The sequence below is a fragment of the Bombina bombina genome, chromosome 6 (assembly GCF_027579735.1).
Source record: "Bombina bombina isolate aBomBom1 chromosome 6, aBomBom1.pri, whole genome shotgun sequence".
Lineage (NCBI taxonomy): Eukaryota > Metazoa > Chordata > Amphibia > Anura > Bombinatoridae > Bombina > Bombina bombina.
Genome location: NC_069504.1, coordinates 1,151,430,598 through 1,151,457,740, shown reverse-complemented (window position 1 = coordinate 1,151,457,740; position 27,143 = coordinate 1,151,430,598). Strand labels below are relative to the sequence as shown.

Genomic DNA, 27,143 nt, shown 5'->3' with positions numbered 1-27,143 from the left:
ACACCTAATCTAAGCCCCCTAATAAAATAACAAACCCCCCCAAAATAAAAAAAATCCCTACCCTATTCTAAATTACATAAATTTCAAAGCTCTTTTACCTTACCAGCCCTTAAAAGGGCCATTTGTGGGGGCATGCCCCAAAAAGTTCAGCTCTTTTGCCTGTAAAATAAAAATACAACCCCCCCCAACATTAAAACCCACCACCCACATACCCCTAATCTAACCCAAACCCCCCTTACAAAAACCTAACACTAATCCCCTGAAGATCATCCTACCTTGAGTCGTCTTCACTCAGCCGAGCCACCGATGGAACTGAAGAGGACATCCGGAGCGGAAGAAGTTAATCCTCCAAGCGGCGCTGAAGAAATCTTCCATCCGATGAAGTCATCATCCAGGCGGCGCTGAAGAAGTCTTCGATCCGGCCGATGTCATCTTCAAAGAGGCGCTGAAGAGGTCTTCTATCCGGGCGAAGTCATCTTCCAAGCCGGGTCTTGAATCTTCCTTCCGCCGACGCGGAACCACCTTCTTCACCGACGGACTACGACGAATGACGGCTCCTTTAAGGGACGTCATCCAAGATGGCGTCCCCTCAATTCCGATTGGCTGATAGGATTCTATCAGCCAATCGGAATTAAGGTAGGAAAATCTGATTGGCTGATGGAATCAGCCAATCAGATTGAGCTCGCATTCTATTGGCTGTTCCGATCAGCCAATAGAATGCGAGCTCAATCTGATTGGCTGATTGGATCAGCCAATCGGATTGAACTTGAATCTGATTGGCTGATTCCATCAGCCAATCAGATTTTCCTACCTTAATTCCGATTGGCTGATAGAATCCTATCAGCCAATCGGAATTGAGGGGACGCCATCTTGGATGACGTCCCTTAAAGGAGCCGTCATTCGTCGTAGTCCGTCGGTGAAGAAGGTGGTTCCGCGTCGGCGGAAGGAAGATTCAAGACCCGGCTTGGAAGATGACTTCGCCCGGATAGAAGACCTCTTCAGCGCCTCTTTGAAGATGACATCGGCCGGATCGAAGACTTCTTCAGCGCCGCCTGGATGATGACTTCATCGGATGGAAGATTTCTTCAGCGCCGCTTGGAGGATTAACTTCTTCCGCTCCGGATGTCCTCTTCAGTTCCATCGGTGGCTCGGCTGAGTGAAGACGACTCAAGGTAGGATGATCTTCAGGGGATTAGTGTTAGGTTTTTGTAAGGGGGGTTTGGGTTAGATTAGGGGTATGTGGGTGGTGGGTTTTAATGTTGGGGGGGGGGTTGTATTTTTATTTTACAGGCAAAAGAGCTGAACTTTTTGGGGCATGCCCCCACAAATGGCCCTTTTAAGGGCTGGTAAGGTAAAAGAGCTTTGAAATTTATGTAATTTAGAATAGGGTAGGGATTTTTTTTATTTTGGGGGGGTTTGTTATTTTATTAGGGGGCTTAGATTAGGTGTAAGTAGCTTAAAATTGTTGTAATATTTTTAACATGTTTGTAACTTAATTTTTTATTTTTTGTAACTTAGCTTTTTTTATTTTTTGTACTTTAGTTAGTTTATGTAATTGTATTTCATTGTAGTTATTTGTAGGTAGTTTATTTAGTTAATTTAATGATAGTGTAGTATTAGGTTTAATTGTAACTTAAGTTAGGATTTATTTTACAGGTAATTTTGTATTTCTTTTAGCTAGGTAGTTATTAAATAGTTAATAACTATTTAATAACTATTCTAACTAGCTAAAATAAATACAAAGTTACCTGTAAAATAAATATAAATCCTAAGATAGCTATAATATAATTATTAATTACATTGTAGCTATCTTAGGGTTTATTTTACAGGTAAGTATTTATTTTTAAATAGGAATAATTTATTAAAGTATAGTGTAGTGTTAGGTGTCATTGTAACTTAGGTTAGGATTTATTTCACAGGTACATTTCTCTTTATTTTAGCTAGGTAAGCTATTAAATAGTTAATAACTATTTAATAGCTATTGTACATGGTTAAAATAAATTGAAAGGTACCTGTAAAATAAAAAAAAATCCTAAGATAGCTAGAATATAATTATTATTTATATTGTAGCTATATTAGGGTTTATTTTAAAGGTAAGTATTTAGTTTTAAATAGGATTCATTTAGTTAATAAGAGTTAATTTATTTAGATTTATTTAATTAATATTTAAGTTAGGGGGCGTTAGGGTTAGGGTTAGGTTTAGGGGTTAATAATTTTATTACAGTGGCGGCGGCGTAGTGGGGGGCAGGATAGGGGTTAATAAATTTATTATAGGTTGCGACGGTGTAGGGGGGGCAGATTAGGGGTTAATAAATGTATTATAGGTGGCGACGGTGTAGGGGGGGCAGGATAGGGGTTAATACATTTAATATAGGTTGCGGCGGGTTCAGGGAGCGGCGGTTTAGGGGTTAATACATTTATTATAGTTGCGGTGGGCTCCGGGAGCGGCGGTTTAGGGGGTAATAACTTTATTTAGTTGCGGCGGTGTAGGGGGGGTCAGATTAGTGGTGTTTAGACTCGGGGTACATGTTAGGGTGTTAGGTGTAGACAGCTCCCATAGAAATCAATGGGATGTCTGTCAGCAGCGAACTTGTACTTTCGCTATGGTCAGACTCCCATTGATTCCTATGGGATCCGCCGCCTCCAGGCTGGCGCTTTGAAAACCAGGTACGCTGGGCCGTAAAAGTGCCGAGCGTACCTGCTAGTTTTTTGATAGCTAGCAAAAGTAGTGAGAATGTGCCGCACTTGTGTGCGGAACATCTGGAGTGACGTAAGAATCGATCTGTGTCGGACTGAGTCCGGCGGATCGAAGCTTACGTCACAAAATTCTACTTTTGCCGGTCTCGAGCCTTTGATAACTAAGGCGTATCAGCCTCGCCACAAATACGCTGCGGAATACGCAGCGTATTTGAGGTTGACGGCTTGATAACTAGTCCCCCATGTCTGTGAAAAAACAACAGTAGACTGTTGGTATGAAATACTGCAGAACTAATATGTCATTGAGGTATAGAGCCAGTGAAGTACCTGAGTTCTTAGCGCCGACAGTAGAGTTTCTAGAACCTTCTAAAAATTCTGGGAGCTATAGATAGAACAAATGGAAGAGCCACATACTGAAAACGTTTGTCCTGAAAGGCAAATCTTAGAAACTAGAGATGGTCTAGGAATAGGAAGGTAGGCTTCCTTCAAATTAGACATCAACATAAATTTATCCTGTTGAATAAGGGGTAGAATTTTCCAAATTGTTGCTATTTTTAAATAGTAACCTGGACACTCTGTAAAGGATGTAAAAGTATTAACCTTAAAGGGATTTTTTTTAAAAAATTCAAAAGGACATGGGGATTAAAATATATCAAGCTTTTTTAATTCCAGGCATTCTGATCTGAATTAAGACACTGGGGCATATTTATCAAGGTCCGTATGGAGCTTGATGCCCCATGTTTTCTGCGAGCCTTCAAGCTTGCCGGAAACAGAAATAATGAAGCAGCGGTCTGAAGATGAGGCCTGTGAGGTCTTGAAAGCTTATGAAATAAAAAAACCTTGATTTTTGTTGGTACATTAAAAAGGTATCACAATCTACTAATGGCACATTTTATGTTAGACCAATACGGCAACAACCCTTTTCCTGTTGGGAATAATGTAACAGGAAGGAAAAAATCCTTGGCCTTGTTCCAAAACTTGAAGTTCAGCTAATACAGCCATAAAGTCTTATTGAATGTGGAAAAGAAGAAACCTTTCTTGAGTAAGCCTTGATTTGAAACCTATTCTTTAATCCCGGGAAACTACATCTAGAGCCCAGATATCTTGGACAGACTGCAATTAGGCCTTCTTAAAGGGGTAAACTGCTCCTTACCAGAAATAAAAAATAAACCACACACAAATAGTGATAATAATACAGACCCATATGCAGGAATATATCCAAAGTGAAGAGTATTTAATGGAAACAGTCCCACAAATATAAATAGTTTAAACAATGTTCCTCAAAAGGAAGAGAAAGAAACACATCATAGCATAATAATGTGTAAATCTTCACTCCCCAGATGGAAGGCAAATCCACTATCACTATTTGTGTGTGGGTTTTTGTTGCACATCTTTTGTTTTCTGACTACTCTCCCGGATTATCCCTGTGTTTGGTGACTTATCGGACTGCTCTCTTATCTGACCCTCGGTTTGCCTTCAACCTATTCTCTTGTTAGCAGTCTGTATCAGCTACCAATGTATCCAGTATCACTTCTTTACTCAGTGCTGCCCTGCTTCAGTACCAAAGCCCTGCAGAGGGCCTCTGCCAAGCATGGGTATCCTGCTTCAGTACCAAAGCCCTGCAGAGGACATATGCCAAGCACCAGTATCCAGCTCCAGTGCCCAATGCTGTAGAGGGCATCTTCAAAGCACCAGTATATGTTTCTTCAGAGGGAGTTTGTCAAGCACCAGTATCCAGCTCAAGTACCAAGCCTTGTAGAGGGCATCTGCCAAGCACCAGTATCCTGCTCCAGTGCCCAAGCGCTGCAGATGGCATCTTCCAAGCACCAGTATCTGGCTCTTGTACCCAAGCCCTGCAGAGGACATATGTCAAGCATCAGTATCCAGCTCCAGTACCCAAGCCCTGCAGTGGGTGTCTGCCAAGCATCAGTAACCTGCTTAAGTCATTGTCTGCACTCCTGTCTTCAGCCCTCAAATGGGCACTCTTGTCCTCAGCCCTCGAGTAGCCAACCCAGTTCTTGGCCCTCAAGTGGGATTTCCTGTCTAAGGTACTCAAAAGGGCACTCCTGTCTTTGGCCCTCAAGTGGGATTTCCTGTCTAAGTTCCTCAAAAGGGCACTCTTTGGCCCTCAAGTGGGCACTCCAGTCTTGTCCTTAGATTACTAAAGTATGTAGAGTAATCAAACACAGACCAGTAAAGGATGTACATTAATCAAACACAAACCAGTAAAGGATTTACTGTAATTAAACACAAACCAGTAAAGTATGTACTGTAATTAAACACAGACCAGTAAAGGATGTACTGTCTGTAATTAAACACAGACCAGTAAAGGATGTACTGTAATTAAACACAGACCATTAAAGGATGTACTGTAATTAAACACAGACCAGTTAATTATGTAGAGTAATAAAACGCAGACCAGTAAATTATGTAGTGTAATAAAACACTGACCAGTAAATTATATAGTGTAATAAAACACTGACCAGTAAATTATGTAGAGTAATAAAACACTGACCAGTAAATTATGTAGTGCAATAAAACACTGACCAGTAAATTATGTAGTGTAATAAAACACTGACCAGTAAATTATATAGAGTAATAAAACACAGACCAGTAAATTATGTAGTGTAATAAAACACAGACCAGTAAAATATGTAGATTAATCGAACACAGACCAGTAAATGATGTAGAGTAATAAAACACTGACCAGTAAATTATGTAGAGTAATAAAACACAGACCAGTAAATTATGTAGAGTAATAAAACACTGACCAGTAAATTATGTAGTGTAATACAACACAGACCAGTAAATTATGTAGAGTAATAAAACACTGACCAGTAAATTATGTAGCGTAATAAAACACTGACCTGTAAAGTGTGTAGAGTAATAAAACACTGACCAGTAAATTATGTAGAGTAATAAAACACTGACCAGTAAAGTGTGTAGAGTAATAAAACACAGACCAGTAAATTATGTAGAGTAATAAAACACTGACCAGTAAATTATGTAGCGTAATAAAACACTGACCAGTAAAGTGTGTAGAGTAGTAAAACACTGACCAGTAAATTATGTAGAGCAATAAAACACTGACCAGTAAAGTGTGTAGCGTAATAAAACACTGACCAGCAAATTATGTAGAGTAATAAAACACAGACCAGTAAATTATGTAGAGTAATAAACACTGACCAGTAAATTATCTTGAGTAATAAAACACTGACCAGTAAATTATGTAGTGTAATACAACACAGACCAGTATATTATGTAGTGTAATAAAACACTGACCAGTAAATTATGTAGAGTAATAAAACACAGACCAGTAAATTATGTAGAGTAATAAAACACTGACCAATAAATTATGTAGTGTAATAAAACACAGACCAGTAAATTATGTAGTGTAATAAAACACTGACCAGTAAATTATGTAGTGTAATAAAACACTGACCAGTAAATTATGTAGATTTATAAAACACTGACCAGTAAATTATGTAGAGTAATAAAACACTGACCAGTAAATTATGTAGCGTAATAAAACACTGACCTGTAAAGTGTGTAGAGTAATAAAACTCAGACCAGTAAATTATGTAGAGTAATAAAACACTGACCAGTAAATTATGTAGAGTAACAAAACACTGACCAGTAAATTATGTAGAGTAATAAAACACAGACCAGTAAATTATGTAGTGTAATAAAACACAGACCAGTAAAGGATGTACTGTCTGTAATTAAACACAGACCAGTAAAGGATGTACTGTAATTAAACACAGACCATTAAAGGATGTACTGTAATTAAACACAGACCAGTTAATTATGTAGAGTAATAAAACGCAGACCAGTAAATTATGTAGTGTAATAAAACACTGACCAGTAAATTATATAGTGTAATAAAACACTGACCAGTAAATTATGTAGAGTAATAAAACACTGACCAGTAAATTATGTAGTGTAATAAAACACTGACCAGTAAATTATGTAGTGTAATAAAACACTGACCAGTAAATTATATAGAGTAATAAAACACAGACCAGTAAATTATGTAGTGTAATAAAACACAGACCAGTAAAATATGTAGATTAATCGAACACAGACCAGTAAATGATGTAGAGTAATAAAACACTGACCAGTAAATTATGTAGAGTAATAAAACACAGACCAGTAAATTATGTAGAGTAATAAAACACTGACCAGTAAATTATGTAGCGTAATAAAACACTGACCTGTAAAGTGTGTAGAGTAATAAAACACTGACCAGTAAATTATGTAGAGTAATAAAACACTGACCAGTAAATTATGTAGCATAATAAAACACTGACCAGTAAAGTGTGTAGAGTAGTAAAACACTGACCAGTAAATTATGTAGAGCAATAAAACACTAACCAGTAAAGTGTGTAGAGTAATAAAACACTGACCAGCAAATTATGTAGAGTAATAAAACACAGACCAGTAAATTATGTAGAGTAATAAAACACAGACCAGTAAATTATATAGAGTAATAAACACTGACCAGTAAATTATCTTGAGTAATAAAACACTGACCAGTAAATTATGTAGTGTAATACAACACAGACCAGTATATTATGTAGTGTAATAAAACACTGACCAGTAAATTATGTAGAGTAATAAAACACAGACCAGTAAATTATGTAGAGTAATAAAACACAGACCAGTAAATTATGTAGAGTAATAAAACACTGACCAATAAATTATGCAGTGTAATAAAACACAGACCAGTAAATTATGTAGTGTAATAAAACACTGACCAGTAAATTATGTAGATTTATAAAACACTGACCAGTAAATTATGTAGAGTAATAAAACACTGACCAGTAAATTATGTAGCGTAATAAAACACTGACCTGTAAAGTGTGTAGAGTAATAAAACACAGACCAGTAAATTATGTAGAGTAATAAAACACTGACCAGTAAATTATGTAGAGTAACAAAACACTGACCAGTAAATTATGTAGAGTAATAAAACACAGACCAGTAAATTATGTAGTGTAATAAAACACAGACCAGTAAATTATGTAGAGTAATAAAACACTGACCAGTAAATTATGTAGAGTAATAAAACACTGACCAGTGAAGTGTGTAGAGTAATAAAACACAGACCAGTAAATTATGTAGAGTAATAAAACACTGACCTGTAAATTATGTAGTGTAATAAAACACAGACCAATAAATTATGTAGAGTAATAAAACAGACCAGTAAATTATGTAGAGTAATAAAACACTGACCAGTAAATTATGTAGAGTAATAAAACAGACCTGTAAATTATGTAGAGTAATAAAACACTGACCAGTAAATTATGTAGAGTAATAAAACACTGACCAGTAAAGTGTGTAGTGTAATAAAACACACACCAATAAATTATGTAGTGTAATAAAACACTGACCAGTAAATTATGTAGAGTAATAAAACACTGACCAGTTAATTTTGTAGTGTAATAAAACACTGACCAGTAAATTATGTAGAGTAATAAAACACTGACCAGTAAATTATGTAGAGTAATAAAACAGACCTGTAAATTATGTAGAGTAATAAAACACTGACCAGTAAATTATGTAGAGTAATAAAACACTGACCAGTAAAGTGTGTAGTGTAATAAAACACACACCAATAAATTATGTAGTGTAATAAAACACTGACCAGTAAATTATGTAGAGTAATAAAACACTGACCAGTTAATTTTGTAGTGTAATAAAACACTGACCAGTAAATTATGTAGTGTAATAAAACACTGACCAGTAAATTATGTAGAGTAATAAAACACTGACCAGTAAATTATGTAGTGTAATAAAACACTGACCAGTAAATTATGTAGTGTAATAAAACACTAACCAGTAAAGTGTGTAGAGTAATAAAACACTGACCAGTAAATTATGTAGAGTAATAAAACACAGACCAGTAAATTATGTAGAGTAACAAAACACTGACCAGTAAAGTGTGTAGAGTAATAAAACACTGACCAGTAAATTATGTAGAGTAATAAAACACTCACCAGAAAATTATGTAGGGTAATAAAACACTGACCAGTAAATTATATAGTGTAATAAAACACTGACCAGTAAATTATGTAGTGTAATAAAACACTGGCCAGTAAATTATGTAGAGTAATTAAACACTGACCAGTAAATTATGTAGAGTAATAAAACACAGACCAGTAAATTATGTAGTGTAATAAAACACAGACCAGTAAATTATATAGAGTAATAAAACACTGACCAGTAAATTATGTAGAGTAATAAAACACTGACCAGTAAATTATGTAGAGTAATAAAACACAGACCAGTAAATTATGTAGAGTAATAAAACACTGACCAGTAAATTATGTAGAGTAATAAAACACAGAGCAGTAAATTATGTAGAGTAATAAAACACTAACCAGTAAATTATGTAGAGTAATAAAACACAGACCAGTAAATTATGTAGAGTAATAAACACTGACCAGTAAATTATGTAGAGTAATAAAACACTGACCAGTAAATTATGTAGAGTAATAGAACACAGACCAGTAAATTATGTAGAGTAATAAAACACTGACCAGTAAATTATGTAGTGTAATAAAACACAGACCAGTAAATTATGTAGTGTAATAAAACACTGACCTGTAAATTATGTAGAGTAACAATAGTTAAAGGCTTTAAAGGCCTTCCTGCTTTCTTATTTATTTGATTAATTATTATCATAATATCTTAATTAAAAATCAGTAGGCTGTGCTACATAAATGTCAGGGGAGCAGCTGTACCCTGTTGTATTGACCATGTCCTCTAATACAGTTCTATCACTAAGTAGCCATCTACTCTGTACTCAGTATAACCAGTGTTTCTTAGGTCTGGACGTCTTTAGGTTGTTTTTAGATTTCTGTCATTTTCTAATTCAGTCACCTGCAGTTTCACAACCACAATTTCTCACTTTACACTTCAGGATTTTTCAAGGCCTTGAAATCCTTATGTTACAACCGACTGTACGTCATGTTATTGTTCGTCACACTTCTGCAAACCAACAGCTTCATTGGCTTCATCACATATAAACCAAAGTACATGGAGCAGCAGTTTGGACAATCCACCTCAAAATCCAACTTTATAACAGGTAAGTAGCTTTGACCTTCCTTAGTGGTCGCTACAAAAAAGCAGAGCAGTTTCTCTGAAAAAGTTAAATGAGTCATTGCCACCTTCTGAACCAGCATAGACCACTTTTTGTAGCAACGTATAGAGTCTTCCCAAGACATGATAAAGACAGTTTTGCTGTTAAGTAGACTGTAGTTCTCCTTGTACCTTTGAGCAGTTACAGTTTTTAATACCTCATTCCTTTATCTCCAGTTCCCTTTCTCTCTTTGTCACAGCTTTTGCATCGATTATGTAGACATGTTGTAGTGAACCAGCATCTAGGTCATTGAGTAATAAGAATCCTGTACCCTTATGTCTCATACAAACATTCTTTCTTTTCTAGGAGTATCCACATTACCTGCTGCAGCTTTGGGAATGTTCTTAGGAGGCCTCATTATGAAAAAGTACAAGTTCGGCCTTCTAGGAGCCACTAAACTTTCATTTGCAACTTCATTTGTTGCATTTTTACTATCTTTATCTGCATTTTTCTTAAGTTGTGATAATAATGACGTTGCAGGGATAACAGTGACCTACGATGGGTATGTAATTTAAATACATTACAGTTTTACAAATGACGGTAGCTTTGTTCACAACAGAATTCTCCATATTAAGAAACAAACACATTTTGTAGGACATGTACTCATAGCAAAAAAACTCCACGAGCTATACAGGCTATACAGTGGTAAGATCTAAACTACAAATCACACTTAAATTCATTTTGTGTATACAAACAAATGCCATTAAAGGGCCAGATTATAAGTTACGCACTAATGATAGCGCATGACGTGATAAGCATTATTGCTTGTCCGCACGACTTGATATTACAAGTCCATGGTAAGGTGCATTAAGCAGAGAAAGGTTAGCATGGCCGACTTCACTCTAGCACAAACTATACAATCAATAGAGATTGTAACCACGCTAAATTGTTCTGGTATTGCAGGTTGAAGGTTATAGTTTTGCACCCAAGACAAAACCGAAACTGTGCTAGAATATTTACTTGATACCTGAAGTAAACTGTAAGAATTAACATAGAGTTGCAAAAACACATCAAAAAAACATTAAAATAAGGATTTATACACTTGGGTTTTAAAAGGTTAAAAGGAATATGGTATATGACAATGTGTTTGACTGGGAAGCGCTCCAATGTATGTGTATATATGTACAGTATGTATGTATGTATGTATATATTTATGTGTGTGTGTGTGTATATATATATATATATATATATATATATATATATATATATATATATATACACATATGTCTAAATATATGTGTATTAACCCATTAGCTTCCAGGAACTTTAGAGAAAAACTTGCTCAAAATACAGAGTAATTTTTAGCATTTTTGCTATAAATCCATTTAAACAGAAATAGAGCCTTGTTTGTTTAATTTACCTGTCAAAACTAAATATTTTTTTTTTAGTAGACAACCCATTGTATTGATCTATGCATACTTATGGTATATTTCATGCCACCGTTTCACAATCAAATGTAATCATTTTAAAAAACGTAAACTTTTTCACAAACTTTGGGCTTCTCACTGAAATTATTTACACACTACTCGACATGATTTTTTTATTTTTTGTAACTTAGTTTATTTTTTATTTTTTGTACTTTAGTTAGTTTATTTAATTGTATTTATTTGTAGGTATTTGTATGCAATTAATTTATTGATAGTGTAGTGTTAGGTTTAATTGTAGATAATTGTAGGTATTTTATTTAATTAATTTATTGATAGTGTAGTGTTAGGTTTAATTGTAACTTAGGTTAGGATTTATTTTACTGGTAATTTTGTAATTATTTTAACTAGGTAGCTATTAAATAGTTATTAACTATTTAATAGCTATTGTACCTGGTTAAAATAAATACAAAGTTACCTGTAAAATAAATATTAATCCTAAAATAGCTGCAATATAATTATAATTTATATTGTAGCTATATTAGGGTTTATTTTACAGGTAAGTATTTAGCTTTAAATAGGAATAATTTATTTAATAAGAAATAATTTATTTCGTTAGATAAAAATTATATTTAACTTAGGGGGGTGTTAGTGTTAGGGTTAGACTTAGCTTTAGGGGTTAATAAATTTATTAGAGTAGCGGTGAGGTCCGGTCGGCAGATTAGGGGTTAATACTTGAAGTTAGGTGTCGGTGATGTTAGGGAGGGCAGATTAGGGGTTAATACTATTTATTATAGGGTTATTGAGGCGGGAGTGAGGCGGATTAGAGGTTAATAACTTTATTATAGTAGCGGTGAGGTCCGGTCGGCAGATTAGGTGTTAATAATTGTAGGTAGGTGGCGGCGATGTTGGGGGCGGCAGATTAGGGGTTAATAAATATAATATAGGGGTCGGCGGTGTTAGGGGAAGCAGATTAGGGGTACATAGGGATAATGTAGGTTGTGACGGTGTGCGGTCGGCAGATTAGGGGTTAAAAAAATTTATTAGAGTGGCGGCGATGTGGGGGGGCCTCGGTTTAGGGGTACATAGGTAGTTTATGGGTGTTAGTGTACTTTAGAGCACAGTAGTTAAGAGCTTTATGAACCAGCGTTATCCCAGAAAGCTCTTAACTCCTGGCTTTTCTCTGTGGCTGGAGTCTTGTCAGTAGAGTTCTAACGCTCACTTCAGCCAAGACTCTAAATACCAGCGTTAGAAAGATCCCATTGAAAAGATAGGATACGCAAATGGCATAGGGGGATCTGCAGTATGGAAAAGTCGCGGCTGGAAAGTGAACGTTAGACCCTTTCATGACTGACTCTAAATACCAGCGGGTGGCCAAAACCAGCGTTAGGAGCCCTTAACGCTGGTTTTGACGGCTAACACAGAACTCTAAATCTAGGCGTAAGATAGCTACAATGTAATTAATAATTACATTGTAGCTATTTTAGGATTTATTTTTATTTTACAGGTAACTTTGTATTTATTTTAACTAGGTACAATAGTTATTAAATAGTTATTAACTATTTAATAACTACCTAGCTAAAAGAAATACAAAATTACCTGTAAAATAAATCCTAACCTAAGTTACAATTAAACCTAACACTACACTATCATTAAATTAATTAAATAAATTAGCTACAAATACCTACAAATAAATACAATTAAATAAACTAAACTAAATTACAAAAAAAAACAAACACTAAATTACAGAAAATAAAATAATATTACAAGAATTTTAAACTAATTACACCAAATCTAAGCCCCCTAATAAAATAAACTAAAAAAAAATAAAATAAACGTCACTACCCTATTCTACATTACAAAGTAATCAGCTCTTTTACCAGCCCTTAAAGGGGCTTTTTGCGGGGCATTGCCCCAAAGTAATCAGCTCTTTTACCTGTAAAAAAAAATACAACCCCCCAACATTACAACCCACCACCCACATACCCCTACTCTAACCCACCCAAACCCCCCTTAAAAAAACCTAACACTAACCCCCAGAAGATCTCCCTACCTTTAGCTGTCTTCACCCAGCCGGGCTGAAGTCTTCATCCAAGTGGTGCTGAAGAGGTCCTTCATCCGATAGAAGTCTTCATCCAAGGGGCGCTGAAGAGGTCCTTCATCCGGGAGAAGTCTTCATCCAGACGGCGCCTTCAATCTTCATCCATCCGGAGCGGAGCGGAGCCATCTTCAAAGGAGCCGACGCGGAGCCATCCTCTCCAACCGACGACTTCCCGACGAATTAAGGTTCCTTTAAGGGACGTCATCCAAGATGGCGTCCCTTCAATTCCGATTGGCTGATAGGATTCTATCAGCCAATCAGAATTAAGGTAAGAAAAATCTGATTGGCTGATTCAATCAGCCAATCAGATTGAAGTTCAATCCGATTGGCTGATCCAATCAGCCAATCAGATTGAGCTTGCATTCTATTGGCTGATCGGAAAAGCCAATAGAATGCGAGCTCAATTGAATGGACGCCATCTTGGATGACGTCCCTTAAAGGAACCTTCATTCGTCGGGAAGTCGTCGGTTGAAGAGGATGGCTCCGCGTCGGCTCCTTTGAAGATGGCTCCGCTCCGCTCCGGGTGGATGAAGATTGAAGACGCCGCCTGGATGAAGACTTCTCCCGGATGAAGGACCTCTTCAGCGCCCCTTGGATGAAGACTTCTATCGGATGATGGACCTCTTCAGTGCCACTTGGATGAAGACTTCGGCCCGGCTGGGTAAAGACGACTAAAGGTAGGGAGATCTTCAGGGGGTTAGTGTTAGGATTTTTTAAGGGGGTTTGGGTGGGTTAGAGTAGGGGTATGTGAGTGGTGGGTTGTAATGTTGGGGGGGTTGTATTTTTTTTACAGGTAAAAGAGCTGATTACTTTGGGGCAATGCCCCGAAAAAAGCCCTTTTAAGGGCTGGTAAAAGAGCTGATTACTTTGTAGGGTAGTGACGTTTATTTATTTATTTTTTTAGTTTATTTTATTAGGGGGCTTAGATTTGGTGGATTTGGTAGATTTATTTTATAGGTAAGTATTTAGTTTTAAATAGGATTAATTTAGTTAATAAGAGTAATATTATTTAGATTTATTTAATTAATATTTAAGTTAGGGGGGTGTTAGGGTTAGTGTTAGACTTAGGTTTAGGGGTTAATGTTTAGGGGTTAATAATTTTATTATAGTGGCGGCGGTGTGGGGGGTGCAGGATAGGGGCTAATAAATTTATTATAGGTGGCGGCGGTATAGGGGGTGCAGGATAGGGGTTAATAGGTATTATGTAGGTGGCGGCGGCATCCGGGAGTGGCGTTTTAGGGGTTAACATATTCATTATAGTTGCAGCGGGGTCCGGGAGCGGCAGTTTAGGGTTAACATATTTATTATAGTTGCGGCGGGGTCTAGGAGCGGCGGTTTAGGGGTTAAAAACTTTATTTAGTTGTGGGGGGCTCCGGGGGTGCCGGTATAGAGGGTAGAACAGTATAGTATAGTGTGAGTGCTTAGTGACAGGGGTATCAATAAAGCTGTAAAAAAGAGCAGCGAGATTGATGAGTGATAACTATCACAGTCCACTGCTCATCGCCCCGTACTTGGTGCGCAGCTTTTTGACAGCTTTATTGATAACTTTGTTGAGCGTATTCAGGTCCACGGCGGCGATGTGAGGCGAGCTTAGTCGAGCGTATTGGGCAGGGGAATGCAGAAAAATACGGAGCTTAATAACTAGAGCCCATTGACTCAAGGGAGGAAAGCATTATTCTGTCACTATATAAAGCCCTGGTAAGACCTCACCTTGAGTATGGAGTGCAGTTCTGGGGACCGATCGCAATAAAAGATATTGCAGAACTAGAAAAAGTTCAGAGAAGGGCCACAAAGCTAATAAGGGGATTGGAGAATTTAACCTATGAGGAGAGGCTAGCCAAACAGGATCTGTTTTCTTTAGAAAAAAGGCGCTTAAGAGGTGACATGATTACTTTATATAAATATATTCAAGGCCCATATACAGAGATGGCAGAAGCGCTGTTTATTCCAAGAAAATTGTTTGTGACCAGAGGTCACAATTTAAGGTTGGAGGAAAGGAGATTTAATCTCCTGCAACGGAAACGTTTTTTCACTGTAAGAGAAATAACATTTTGGAACTCATTACCAAAGGAGGTAGTGAATGCCAATACCCTAGATACATTTAAAAATTATTTGGATACATTTCTGTCTATAAACAAAATTCATGGATATGATTGCTAGTATTAAATGGGTCACCTTTTAGTGGCATTATTTAAGCTTAACTGGAGCTTTTTGTATATATTTTAGATTTGTATAGGTTGAACTCGATAGACTTCGGTCTTTTTTCAATCTTATCTACTATGTTACTATGTTACTATGTTATCCTTACCTTATGACATACTCCAACCTTTGGCCATACCCAAACAACCTTGGGCACACATAACCATGGATTTTATTATGGACCTACCTCCTTCTGACCATCATATGGTTATATGGGTTGTAGTGGACCAATTTTCAAGACTTGCTCATTTTGTGCCTTTGGTCAAACTACCTACTGCCCAGGAGTTGTCAAGTCTTCTTCATGTGGTACGTCTTTGTCATGTTCTGTCTCAGGATATTTTGTGAGAGCCTCATTGTCTGGAACAGTTGCTTTAAATGAAGATTAGTAGAATCCATATAGATTGAAAAGAAAACAGATTTATTTAAATAACAAATACTTTGATTGCAGAGTATTTTAAATTTATACTATTCAGGTATGTTATGTCCACATACGCCAGGAGTGGAAAGGATCCAACAAGTAAGCAGAGCTGCAGATTCAAAAGGAAAGTCTCCTGGTAATAACTGAAGTGCAGGATTTGTGCATCGCAGCAAACAAACTTGTAAACGGGTAGCAGGTTTAAAGGTAAAGTCTTTCTCCTGATAATAACTGAAGTGCAAGAATTGTACAAGGCAGGAAACAAACTTGTAAACAGGTGCAAAGGTGAAGACTTCCTCCAAATATGTACTGAAGTACAGGAAACAGATTCTAGCTTGTGACAAAGCAGAAACAATGTGAAGACAATATGCAGCCTAACAGACAGCCTTAATTAGGGAGGTTTTGCACAGGATTGGTTTTGAGTAAATCCAAAATTGAGAGCACCTGTGTTTTGCACAGGTGTAATTACAAGTAAGACAAATACTCATTTAACAGATCTTTTTAAGTTGCATACTATTGCATTTGAAACTCCTAAACTGCTAGAACTGGCTGTGGCTCCACATACAAGCAAACAGAGTAATAAGCACAGAGCCACAGGTTCAAATCCCTGCACAGCTCTTTTGAGCAGAATGCCTCTCAGACCTTTTCTTTTTCTTTTTAGTCTGGAGGCTTGGTTCTTGACAGACGCCCCTCAAAAGATCTCTCTCCGGGTGCTCAAAGCCTGTTCAAACATCTGAAGAGCAGTTTTACAAACCAATATTCCATTTGAAGCCTTAATACATTCAGATGAAAATTATTCTTTCCTTGGAACAGCTGCCTGAGTTTGGGGACCCATAGAAGATTTCCCTGTAGGCATAACAAGAGCTGAACTACAAAGATCAGTTTGATTTGGAGGTTCCTGATTTTGCCAAACAGCTTGCAATGCACTGGCTGATGGGTAGAGTATCTCTGGGTAGGATATGACCTCTCCTATAGAGTCAAGAAATTTGTTATCTGTGTCATATATATCCAAATCAACCATCACATCCAATTCTTCCTCAGTCAATGGGGCCTATCTATGAAGCTCCGTATGGAGCTTGACGCTCCATGTTTCTGGCTGCAGGCTGACCAGAAAAAGCAATTATCATACGTGTTACATACTCCATAACCCTGTCCGCCTGCTCTAAGCAAGTGGACAGACATCGCCCTGCTGGTGGTCGATTGGCCACGAGTCTGCACGGGGCAGCATTGCACCAGCAGCTCACAAGAGCTGCTGGTGCAATGCTGAATACGGAGAGCGTATTGCTCTCCACCTTCAGCGAGGTCTGTCAGATCTGATCTGCACTGTATGATCAGGTCCGACAGACCATTGTTAAATAGGCCTCTATGAGTAGCTGGGTGAAGGGAAGGGAGGTGTTGATCTTTAGATTTGGCAGAGTCTGATTCAGCTGGAAGGTTTGTCACTTTTATGTCTGATGAGTGACTTTCGTTAGAAGAATCTCCAGCGAGGGCGGAGACAAGGTAATGTGCGGGATTTCCAGGAGGTATTTTTGCAGACTTCCCCAATGTGGTAGATGCAGAAACAGAGGCAGTGGCATGAGTAGTGCATATAGTTGGAGTTGTACTCCCAATGACCATCTGTTTCAAATCAGGTACCATTTCTTGTAGCGTGTTAGAAATAGTTGCTTGCAGAATAGATGTATTCTTGGTAGCTGGGTCCTCTCCAGGGGTATCTTTCAGTTTGCTAGTGGAAGTATCATTTGTTCCCTTAGCATCAGAGTCCATTTTAGACTTGGCTGTATTTCGATTCGATCCTCTAGGGGGGTCTTACTGGACACCCTGTGATGCAGTGACCAGATCCCCCACAATAGAAACAGAGTTTAATTTGTCTTTACCAAGTCTTTTCCTCTACTGTTAAGGGTTCTTTACAACCTTTTCTTGATCGGGAGGTAATTTCAGACAAGGTTTCGGTTGGGAGACATATCGTTTCCACCAGCTTCATAAAGTTAATCACAAATAGAAACCTGTAACAATTAATCGTCACCACTCAAGGGGGCGCATTAAAAACCAAATATTAAAAACAAAGAATTTGATATGCACCACATGTATAATACAAAAATCATAACAAATACACACACCAATACTAATAATGCAATTATAATACTCAGACTAGCAAGTCCTTGAGGATAATCATTAGCTCTGGGTATACTCCCAGTTGGTTAACTCTGTAATCCAATGATGTCACAGTCCTCTACAGGTGTCTCTATTCTCCAATGGCAGCTGCTCCTTCCCAAACAGAAGTCAAGACAGATCTAAGAAAATGCAGAAAACAGAAGGGCGCCTCCTAGTGTAATATAGTACACACCTACAAACAGCTGTTGCCAGCATTAGTTTGTTCTCAACTTAACCCCTTAAAAAAAGGTTTTTTAAGGGGTTAAGTTGAGAACAAACTAATGCTGTTTGTAGGGGTGTGACAATATGTTTAGTGTTTGATTGGTTAAGATTAGTTTATAGCTCAGAGCTCTCAGTTGGTTTGTAGATGCCTGATGAAACAGCGTGTCAGCTGAGAAACTAGTTTGCACGATTTGAATACATAGTGAAACTTTTGTACACTGTGGTTTTTACATTGGATTTTATTAAAGTGAATTGATATATTTCACTTGACTGAGAGCCTGAGTTTTTTTCTGTTTGGAGCAAACACCCTGGACGGAGGAGTGTGCGGGATCCCATGAGTAGTGAGCTGGGACTCTGAGAGATCCCAGTAGGTGTTACTAAGCACGAGTGGGTGCTGCTTTACTTGTGAGTATATGTCGATCACATTTGAGCATATGTATATAGTCTGTACTATCTTACACTAGGAGGCGCCCTTCTGTTTTCTGCATTTTCTTAGATAAAGTTAATCAGTATGTCCTTAAAAAAAATTAATACTGATTCCAATACAGCAATATTTCCAGAGGGCTCTCTTTTATGGTCTTCACATTTTGTCATGTTCTGTCTCAGGATATTTTGTGAGAGCCTCATTGTCTGGAACAGTTGCTTTAAATGAAAATTAGTAGAAGCCATATAGATTGAAAAGATAACAGATTTATTTAAATAACAAAATACTTTGAATGAGCAAATACTTGCAGGGTATATTTAAATATATACTATTCAGGTATGTTATGTCCACATACACCAGGAGTGGAAGGGAACAAACAAGTAAGCAGATATGCAGATTCAAAAGGAAAGTCTCCTGGTAATAACTGAAGTGCAGGATTTGCACAAGGCAGGAAACAAACTTGTAAACAGGTAACAAGTTTAAAGGTAAAGTCTTTGTCCTGGTAATTACTGAAATGCAGGATTTGCACAAAGCAGGAAACAAACTTGTAAACAGGTAGAAGGTTTAAAGGTAAAGTCTTTCTCCTGGTAATAACTGAAGTGCAGGATTTGCACAAGGCAGGAAACAAACTTGTAAACAGGTAACAAGTTTAAAGGTAAAGTCTTTCTCCTGGTAATAACTGAAGTGCAGGATTTGCACAAGGCAGGAAACAAACTTGTAAACAGGTAACAAGTTTAAAGGTAAAGTCTTTCTCCTGGTAATAACTGAAGTGCAGGATATGCAAAAGCAGGAAATAACCTTGTAAACAGGTAGCAGGTTTAAAGGTAAAGTCTTTCTCCTGCACTTATGAGGCTGACAGGAATCGCCGCAAATCAACCCGATCGAGTACGATCGGGTTGATTGACACCACCTGATGCCGGCCGATTGTCCGTGAGTCTGCAGGGGGCAGCGTTGCACCAGCAGCTCACAAGAGCTGCTGGTGCAATGCTGAATACGGAGAGCGTATTGCTCTCCGCATTCATCGATGTCTGTCGGACCTGATCCGCAGTGTCGGATCAGGTTCAATAGACATATGATAAATAGGCCCCAATATATTGATTTTGGCTACAATGTTTGGACCAAGCACAGCAACAGTAGGCATGATATTAGGAAAACATTGGCATGTTCTTTCATCTGATTAGACCTTACCATTTAAAAATATGTTACCTCCAATGATTGGTTACAAATGAGCCACAAACCTCAGTGATTTACTAGTTAAAACAGATCCTGTTGACTGTTATAAACGAGACTGTGACCTATGTAAAAGAAAAGGTTGTCAAAGATGTCTAGGATGTACCTGCAATAGTTTAATTGTGAAGAAGAAGACCTTTCATTATCCACACTGTAATTGGAAATGCAATATTAATCACCTGCTAATGTGTACAACAACATACATTGTATACATCCTTATATGTCTATGCCTTCTATATTACATCAGGAAAATGAGTGGAACTTTAAGAGAATGCATGGCTAACGACAGAATAAATATACGTCAGGTCATCGCCGTTGGTGATTCAGATCAACCTGTGGCACGCCACTTCGCTAAACAGGGACATACGGTGGCTTCATTGAAAACAATTATTATTGATCATATTCCTAAAACTATTAGAGGAGGTAAATAGGTAGAAAATACTGATTCAAAGAGAAGCACAATTAATCTTTTGGTTTAATATTGTATGTCCCAAGGGCTAACTCGTTAGCCTGATCTTAATTGATTTGGTTACTATTAAGACCATACAGTATGTTTAGAGGGATGTAGATTGAGAATTGGTAGGTGAAACTTATTGGTCTTCTAAAAGGGATTGGATGATTGTGATTTTTATAAGGGTAGTGTTTAATAGGTCCCCTCACACTTGCCTTAATTGCACAACTTCTATACTTATCACTTAATTCCCTATCTCATACTTCTCAGGATGTAGCTAAGTATCGTATTTATGTGATTGTTTATCTGGGTTTGATTGTACATTCACAACATTCATTATTAATTAGACACGATCAGTAAAATATAATTAACTTGCCCTGGTTTATAGTATTAGATTATATTAATACTATTCAAAGATAAGAATGCTACAGTCAATCTAAGTGGACAGAGTAAAACAATATAATTTTACTTATGTATATGAGAATATGATATGCAAGTTTATTTATTGTACTTGTTTGTTAATTTCTATAGTAACTTCACTATGATGCCGATAGCGGAATTCATTTTGGTTTGCTGGTCGACTGTTCAACACATTTAGGGCTAATTTATTGCACAATTAATAACCAGCCATTACAAGTGGCTGCTTATTGCTACCAAGAGCTTGCGGTAGCAATTAGTGCTTATAAAATTAACCAGAGATCAGATCTCTGGTTAATTTTATATTTGTGCCCCAAATTCCCCCAAAATACAGTGTAGTGTATTTTATTAAAAATTAAAATTGTAGCATTTTTATTTTTTAATAAAATAACTGCACTAGGCAGTATTTTGGGGGTAAAGTTGGTGGGAGTGGGGTGTTACAAAAATAAAATGGCACTGAAGAGTCACTTTACATTGCGGTCTATGGGAACTGTTTGTGCCCAGTAAATATATATGTGTATGCTTATATACATATATATTTAATATTGCTGCCATCGCTGGGCTACTTACCCCCTTTGCTGCACTTAGGTTCTGTGCCGTCTCTGACAGCATCAGAACGAAGCTCACATTGGAGCTTATGGAAATTCACTCTCTTGAACGCAAACTCACATTGCTGTCAACTTGTAATACCAGTGCACATTAGCGTGCCCTAGCATTACTCAGTGCAAATTTAGCACTCCACTTGTAATCTGGCCCTTAATTGGTTAAACGATTTATTATTATATGCTAGTCACCATATTGGATTGATAATAGCATTGTGTTTGAGCACTGCACACAGCACATGTTTGTTCACAGAGGGAGTGATATTCACATTTCCAATAAGGTATGTAATGCACAGCTTGTATATATATTCCCCAAGCCGAGATTCCAAGATCCAGAATTATTCTAAATTCCAAACTTTTTCATTAATAATTTTTTGTGTTCTTAAGTGTAAATGCAAGTCTCTGGGGCATATCTATCAAGCTCCGAATGGAGCTTGATGCCCGTGTTTCTGGCGAGCCTGCAGGCTCGCCAGAAACAGCACTTATGAAGCAGCGGTCACAAAGACCGCTGCTCCATAACCTGTCCGCCTGCTCTGAGCAGGCGGACAGACATCTCCGGAAATCAACCCGATCAAGTACGATCGGGTTGATTGACACCCCCCTGCTGGCAGCCCATTGGCCGCGAGTCTGCAGAGGGCGGCGTTGCACCAGCAGCTCTTGTGATCTGCTGGTGCAATACTGAATACGGCGAGCGTATTGCTCGCCGTATTCAGCGAGGTCTGACGGACCTGATCCGCACTGTTGGATCAGGTCCGCCAGACCATGATAAATAGGGTCCTATATGTATTAAAACAACAAATATAACCTCTCTATTTAAAGTACTGTGCTATCTTTCTGATGGTAGTATGTATACAAAAGTATTAAAAAGAATATAAAACTACCTTAAAGGGACACTGAACCTAATTTTTTTCTTTTGTGATTCAGATAGAGCATGCAATTTCAAGCAACTTTCTAATTTGCTCCTATTATAAAATGTTCTTCATTCTCTTGCGGCTAGATTTAGAGTTTTGTCGGTAAAGACCCGCGTAGCTAACGCCGGCTTTTTTCTGTCCGCACCATAAAAATAACTCTGGTATTGAGAGTCCACATAAAGGCTGCGTTAGGCTCCAAAAAAGGAGCGTAGAGCATTTTTAACGCAGCTTCAACTCTCGATACCAGAGTTGCTTACGCAAGCGGCCAGCCTCAAAAACGTGCTCGTGCACGATTCCCCCATAGGAAACAATGGGGCTGTTTGAGCTGAAAAAAAAACTAACACCTGCAAAAAAGCCGCGTTCAGCTCCTAACGCAGCCCCATTGTTTGCTATGCGTAAACACTTCCTACGTCTGCACCTAACACTCTAACATGTACCCTGAGTCTAAACACCCCTAACCTTACACTTATTAACCCCTATTCTGCCGCCCCCGCTATCGCTGACCCCTGCATATTATTATTAACCCCTAATCTACCGCTCCGGACACCGTCGCTACTTACATTATCCCTATGTACCCCTAATCTGCTGCCCTAACATCGCCGACACCTAACTTCAATTATTAACCCCTAATCTGCCGACCGGAGCTCACCGCTATTCTAATAAATGTATTAACCCCTAAAGCTAAGTCTAACCCTAACACTAACACCCCCCTAAGTTAAATATAATTTACATCTAACGAAATTAATTAAGTCTTATTAAATAAATTATTCCTATTTAAAGCTAAATACTTACCTGTAAAATAAATCCTAATATAGCTACAATATAAATTATAATTACATTGTAGCTATTTTAGGATTAACATTTATTTTACAGGCAACTTTGTAATTATTTTAACCAGGTACAATAGCTATTAAATAGTTAAGAACTATTTAATAGTTACCTAGTTAAAATAATTACAAAATTACCTGTCAAATAAATCCTAACCTAAGTTACAATTAAACCTAACACTACACTATCAATAAATTAATTAAATAAACTACCTAGAATTACCTACAATTAAACCTAACACTACACTATCAATACATTAATTAAATACAATATCTACAAATAACTACAATTAAATAAACTAGCTAAAGTACAAAAAATAAAAAAGAACTAAGTTACAAAAAATAAAAAAAATCTACAAACATAAGAAAAATATTATAACAATTTTAAACTAATTACACCTACTCTAAGCCCCCTAATAAAACAACAAAGCCCCCCAAAATAAAATATGCCCTACCCTATTCTAAATTACTAAAGTTAAAAGCTCTTTTACCTTACCAGCCCTGAACAGGGCCCTTTGCGGGGCATGCCCCAAGAAGTTCAGCTCTTTTTCCTGTAAAAAAAACATACAATACCCCCCCCCAACATTACAACCCACCACCCACATACCCCTAATCTAACCCAAACCCCCTTAAATAAACCTAACACTAAGCCCCTGAAGATCTTCCTACCTTATCTTCACCATACCAGGTTCACCGATCGGTCCTGAAGAGCTCCTCCGATGTCCTGATCCAAGCCCAAGTGGGGGGCTGAAGATGTCCATGATCCGGTAGAAGTCTTCATCCAAGCGGGGCAGAAGAGGTCTTCCATCCGATTGAAGTCTTCATCCAGGCGGCATCTTCTATCGACATCCATCTGGAACGGAGCGGCAGCATCCTGAAGACCTCCGACGCGGAACATCCATCCTGGCCGACGACTGAACGACGAATAACGGTTCCTTTAAATGACGTCATCCAAGATGGCGTCCCTCGAATTCCGATTGGCTGATAGGATTCTATCAGCCAATCGGAATTAAGGTAGGAATATTCTGATTGGCTGATGGAATCAGCCAATCAGAATCAAGTTCGATCCGATTGGCTGATCCAATCAGCAAATCAGATTGAGCTCGCATTCTATTGGCTGTTCCGATCAGCCAATAGAATGCGAGCTAAATCTGATTGGCTGATTCCATCAGCCAATCAGAATATTCCTACCTTAATTCCGATTGGCTGATAGAATCCTATCAGCCAATCGGAATTCGAGGGATGCCATCTTGGATGACATCATTTAAAGGAACCGTCATTCGTCGTTCAGTCGTCGGCCAGGATGGATGTTCTGCGTCGGAGGTCTTCAGGATGCTGCCGCTCCATTCCAGATGGATGTCGATAGAAGATGCCGCCTGGATGAAGACTTCAATCGGATGGAAGACCTCTTCTGCCCCGCTTGGATGAAGACTTCTACCGGATCATGGACATCTTCAGCCCCCCGCTTGGGCTTGGATCAGGACATCGGAGGAGCTCTTCAGGACCGATCGGTGAACCTGGTATGGTGAAGACAAGGAAGAAGATCTTCAGGGGCTTAGTGTTAGGTTTATTTAAGGGGGGTTTGGGTTAGATTAGGGGTATGTGGGTGGTGGGTTGTAATGTTGGGGGGGGGGTATTGTATGTTTTTTTTTACAGGCAAAAGAGCTGAACTTCTTGGGGCATGCCCCGCAAAGGGCCCTGTTCAGGGCTGGTAAGGTAAAAGAGCTTTGAACTTTAGTAATTTAGAATAGGGTAGGGCATTTTTTATTTTGGGGGGCTTTGTTGTTTTATTAGGGGGCTTAGAGTAGGTGTAATTAGTTTAAAATTGTTGTAATATTTTTCTTATGTTTGTAGATATTTTTTTATTTTTTGTAACTTAGTTCTCTTTTATTTTTTGTACTTTAGTTAGTTTATTTCATTGTAGTTATTTGTAGGTTTTGTATTTAATTAATGTATTGATAGTGTAGTGTTAGGTTTAATTGTAGGTAATTGTAGGTATTTTATTTAATTAATTTAATGATAGTATAGTGTTAGGTTTAATTGTAACTTAGGTTAGGATTTATTTTACAGGTAATTTTGTAATTATTTTAACTAGGTAACTATTAAATAGTTCTTAACTATTTAATAGCTATTGTACCTGGTTAAAATAATTACAAAGTTGCCTGTAAAATAAATATTAATCCTAAAATAGCTACAATGTAATTATAATTTATATTGTAGCTATATTAGGATTTATTTTACAGGTAAGTATTTAGCTTTAAATAGGAATAATTTATTTAATAAGAGTTAATTAATTTCGTTAGATGTAAATTATATTTAACTTAGGGGGGTGTTAGTGTTAGGGTTAGACTTAGCTTTAGGGGTTAATACATTTATTAGAATAGCGGTGAGCTCCGGTCGGCAGATTAGGTGTCGGCGATGTTAGGGAGGGCAGATTAGGGGTTAATACTATTTATTATAGGGTTAGTGAGGCGGATTAGGGGTTAATAACTTTATTATAATAGCGGTGCGGTCCGGTCGGCAGATTAGGGGTTAATAAGTGTAGGCAGGTGGAGGCGACGTTGTGGGGGACAGATTAGGGGTTAATAAATATAATATAGGGGTCGGCGGTGTTAGGGGCAGCAGATTAGGGGTACATAAGTATAACGTAGGTGGCGGCGCTTTGCGGTCGGCAGATTAGGGGTTAAAAAAATGTAATCGAGTGTCGGCGATGTGGGGGGACCTCGGTTTAGGGGTACATAGGTAGTTTATGGGTGTTAGTGTACTTTAGAGTACAGTAGTTAAGAGCTTTATAAACCGGCGTTAGCCCAGAAAGCTCTTAACTACTGACTTTTTTCCTGCGGCTGGAGTTTTGTCGTTAGAGTTCTAACGCTCACTTCAGCCACGACTCTAAATACCGGAGTTAGAAAAATCCCATTGAAAAGATAGGATACGCAATTTACGTAAGGGGATCTGCGGTATGGAAAAGTCGCAGCTGAAAAGTGAGCGTTAGACCCTTTTTTGAGTGACTCCAAATACCAGAGTTAGCCTAAAACCAGCGTTAGGAGCCTCTAACGCTGGTTTTCACGGCTAACACCAAACTCCAAATCTAGGCCTTGGTATCTTTATTTGAAAAGCAAGAATGTAAGTTTAGATGCCGGCCCATTTTTGGTCAACAACCTGGGTTGTTCTTGCTGATTGGTGGATAAATTCAAAAAAATGTATAATAGGAGTAAATTAGAAAGTTGCTTAAAATTGCATGCTCTATCTGAATCACAAAAGAAAAAAATTGGGTTCAGTGTCCCTTTAAGGTTGAATATATAAGCTGGATTTTACACTTGTAATTATTACGTAAATGACATAAGATATTGTTGTCTACACTTGGTCCCATCCCCTCTCCTATTTCCAAAATCCAAACTTTTCCGGACCCAAGCAGTTTATATATACTGTATATATACTAGTCCTAAAGCCTGTGTACACTGGCCATTTTTTGCAGTACAGCAGTTCCACCCCTTGCTCTCTCTCTATCCCCCCTCTCTTTTTCTCTCTCTGCCCCCTCTCTTTTGCTCTCCCCTCTCTCTATTTTGCTCTTTCTCTCCCCCCTCTCTTTTGCTCTCTCTCCACTCTCTTTTGCTCTCGCTCCCTCTCTTTTGCTCTCTCTCCCCCCCTCTCTCTCTCCCCCTCTTTTCCTCCCTCTCTTTTGCTCTCTCTCCCCCCTCTCACTCTCCCCCTCTTTTCCTCCCTCTCTTTTGCACTCTGCCCCTCTCTTTTGCGCTCTCCTGCCACTCTTTTCCTCTCTCTTACTCCCCCTCTCTTTTGCTCTCTCTCCCTCCCCCTTTCTTTTGCTCTCTCCCCCTCTCTTTTGCTTTCTCTCTCCCCCTCTCTTTTGCTGTCTCTCCCCCTCTCTTTGCTCTCTCTATCCCCCCTCTTTTGCTTTCTCTCTCCCCCCTTTCTTTTGCTCTCTCCCCCCTCTCTTTTGCTGTCTCTCTCCCTCTCTTTTGCTCCCTCT

At 38.1% G+C, this 27,143-nt stretch overlaps 1 protein-coding gene across 3 annotated transcripts in view; it reads left to right on the top strand.

The window, feature by feature from the left end:
• The window catches only part of LOC128664298 (solute carrier organic anion transporter family member 1C1), a 329,411-nt gene that overhangs the window by 252,361 nt on the left and 49,907 nt on the right, over positions 1-27,143 (top strand). For all 3 annotated transcript variants that reach the window (XM_053719135.1, XM_053719133.1, XM_053719134.1), the window contains 2 exons: positions 9,623-9,787; positions 10,148-10,343. In XM_053719135.1, coding sequence (XP_053575110.1) covers positions 9,623-9,787; positions 10,148-10,343 — 361 coding nt within the window. The remainder of the gene's footprint in view (positions 1-9,622; positions 9,788-10,147; positions 10,344-27,143) is intronic.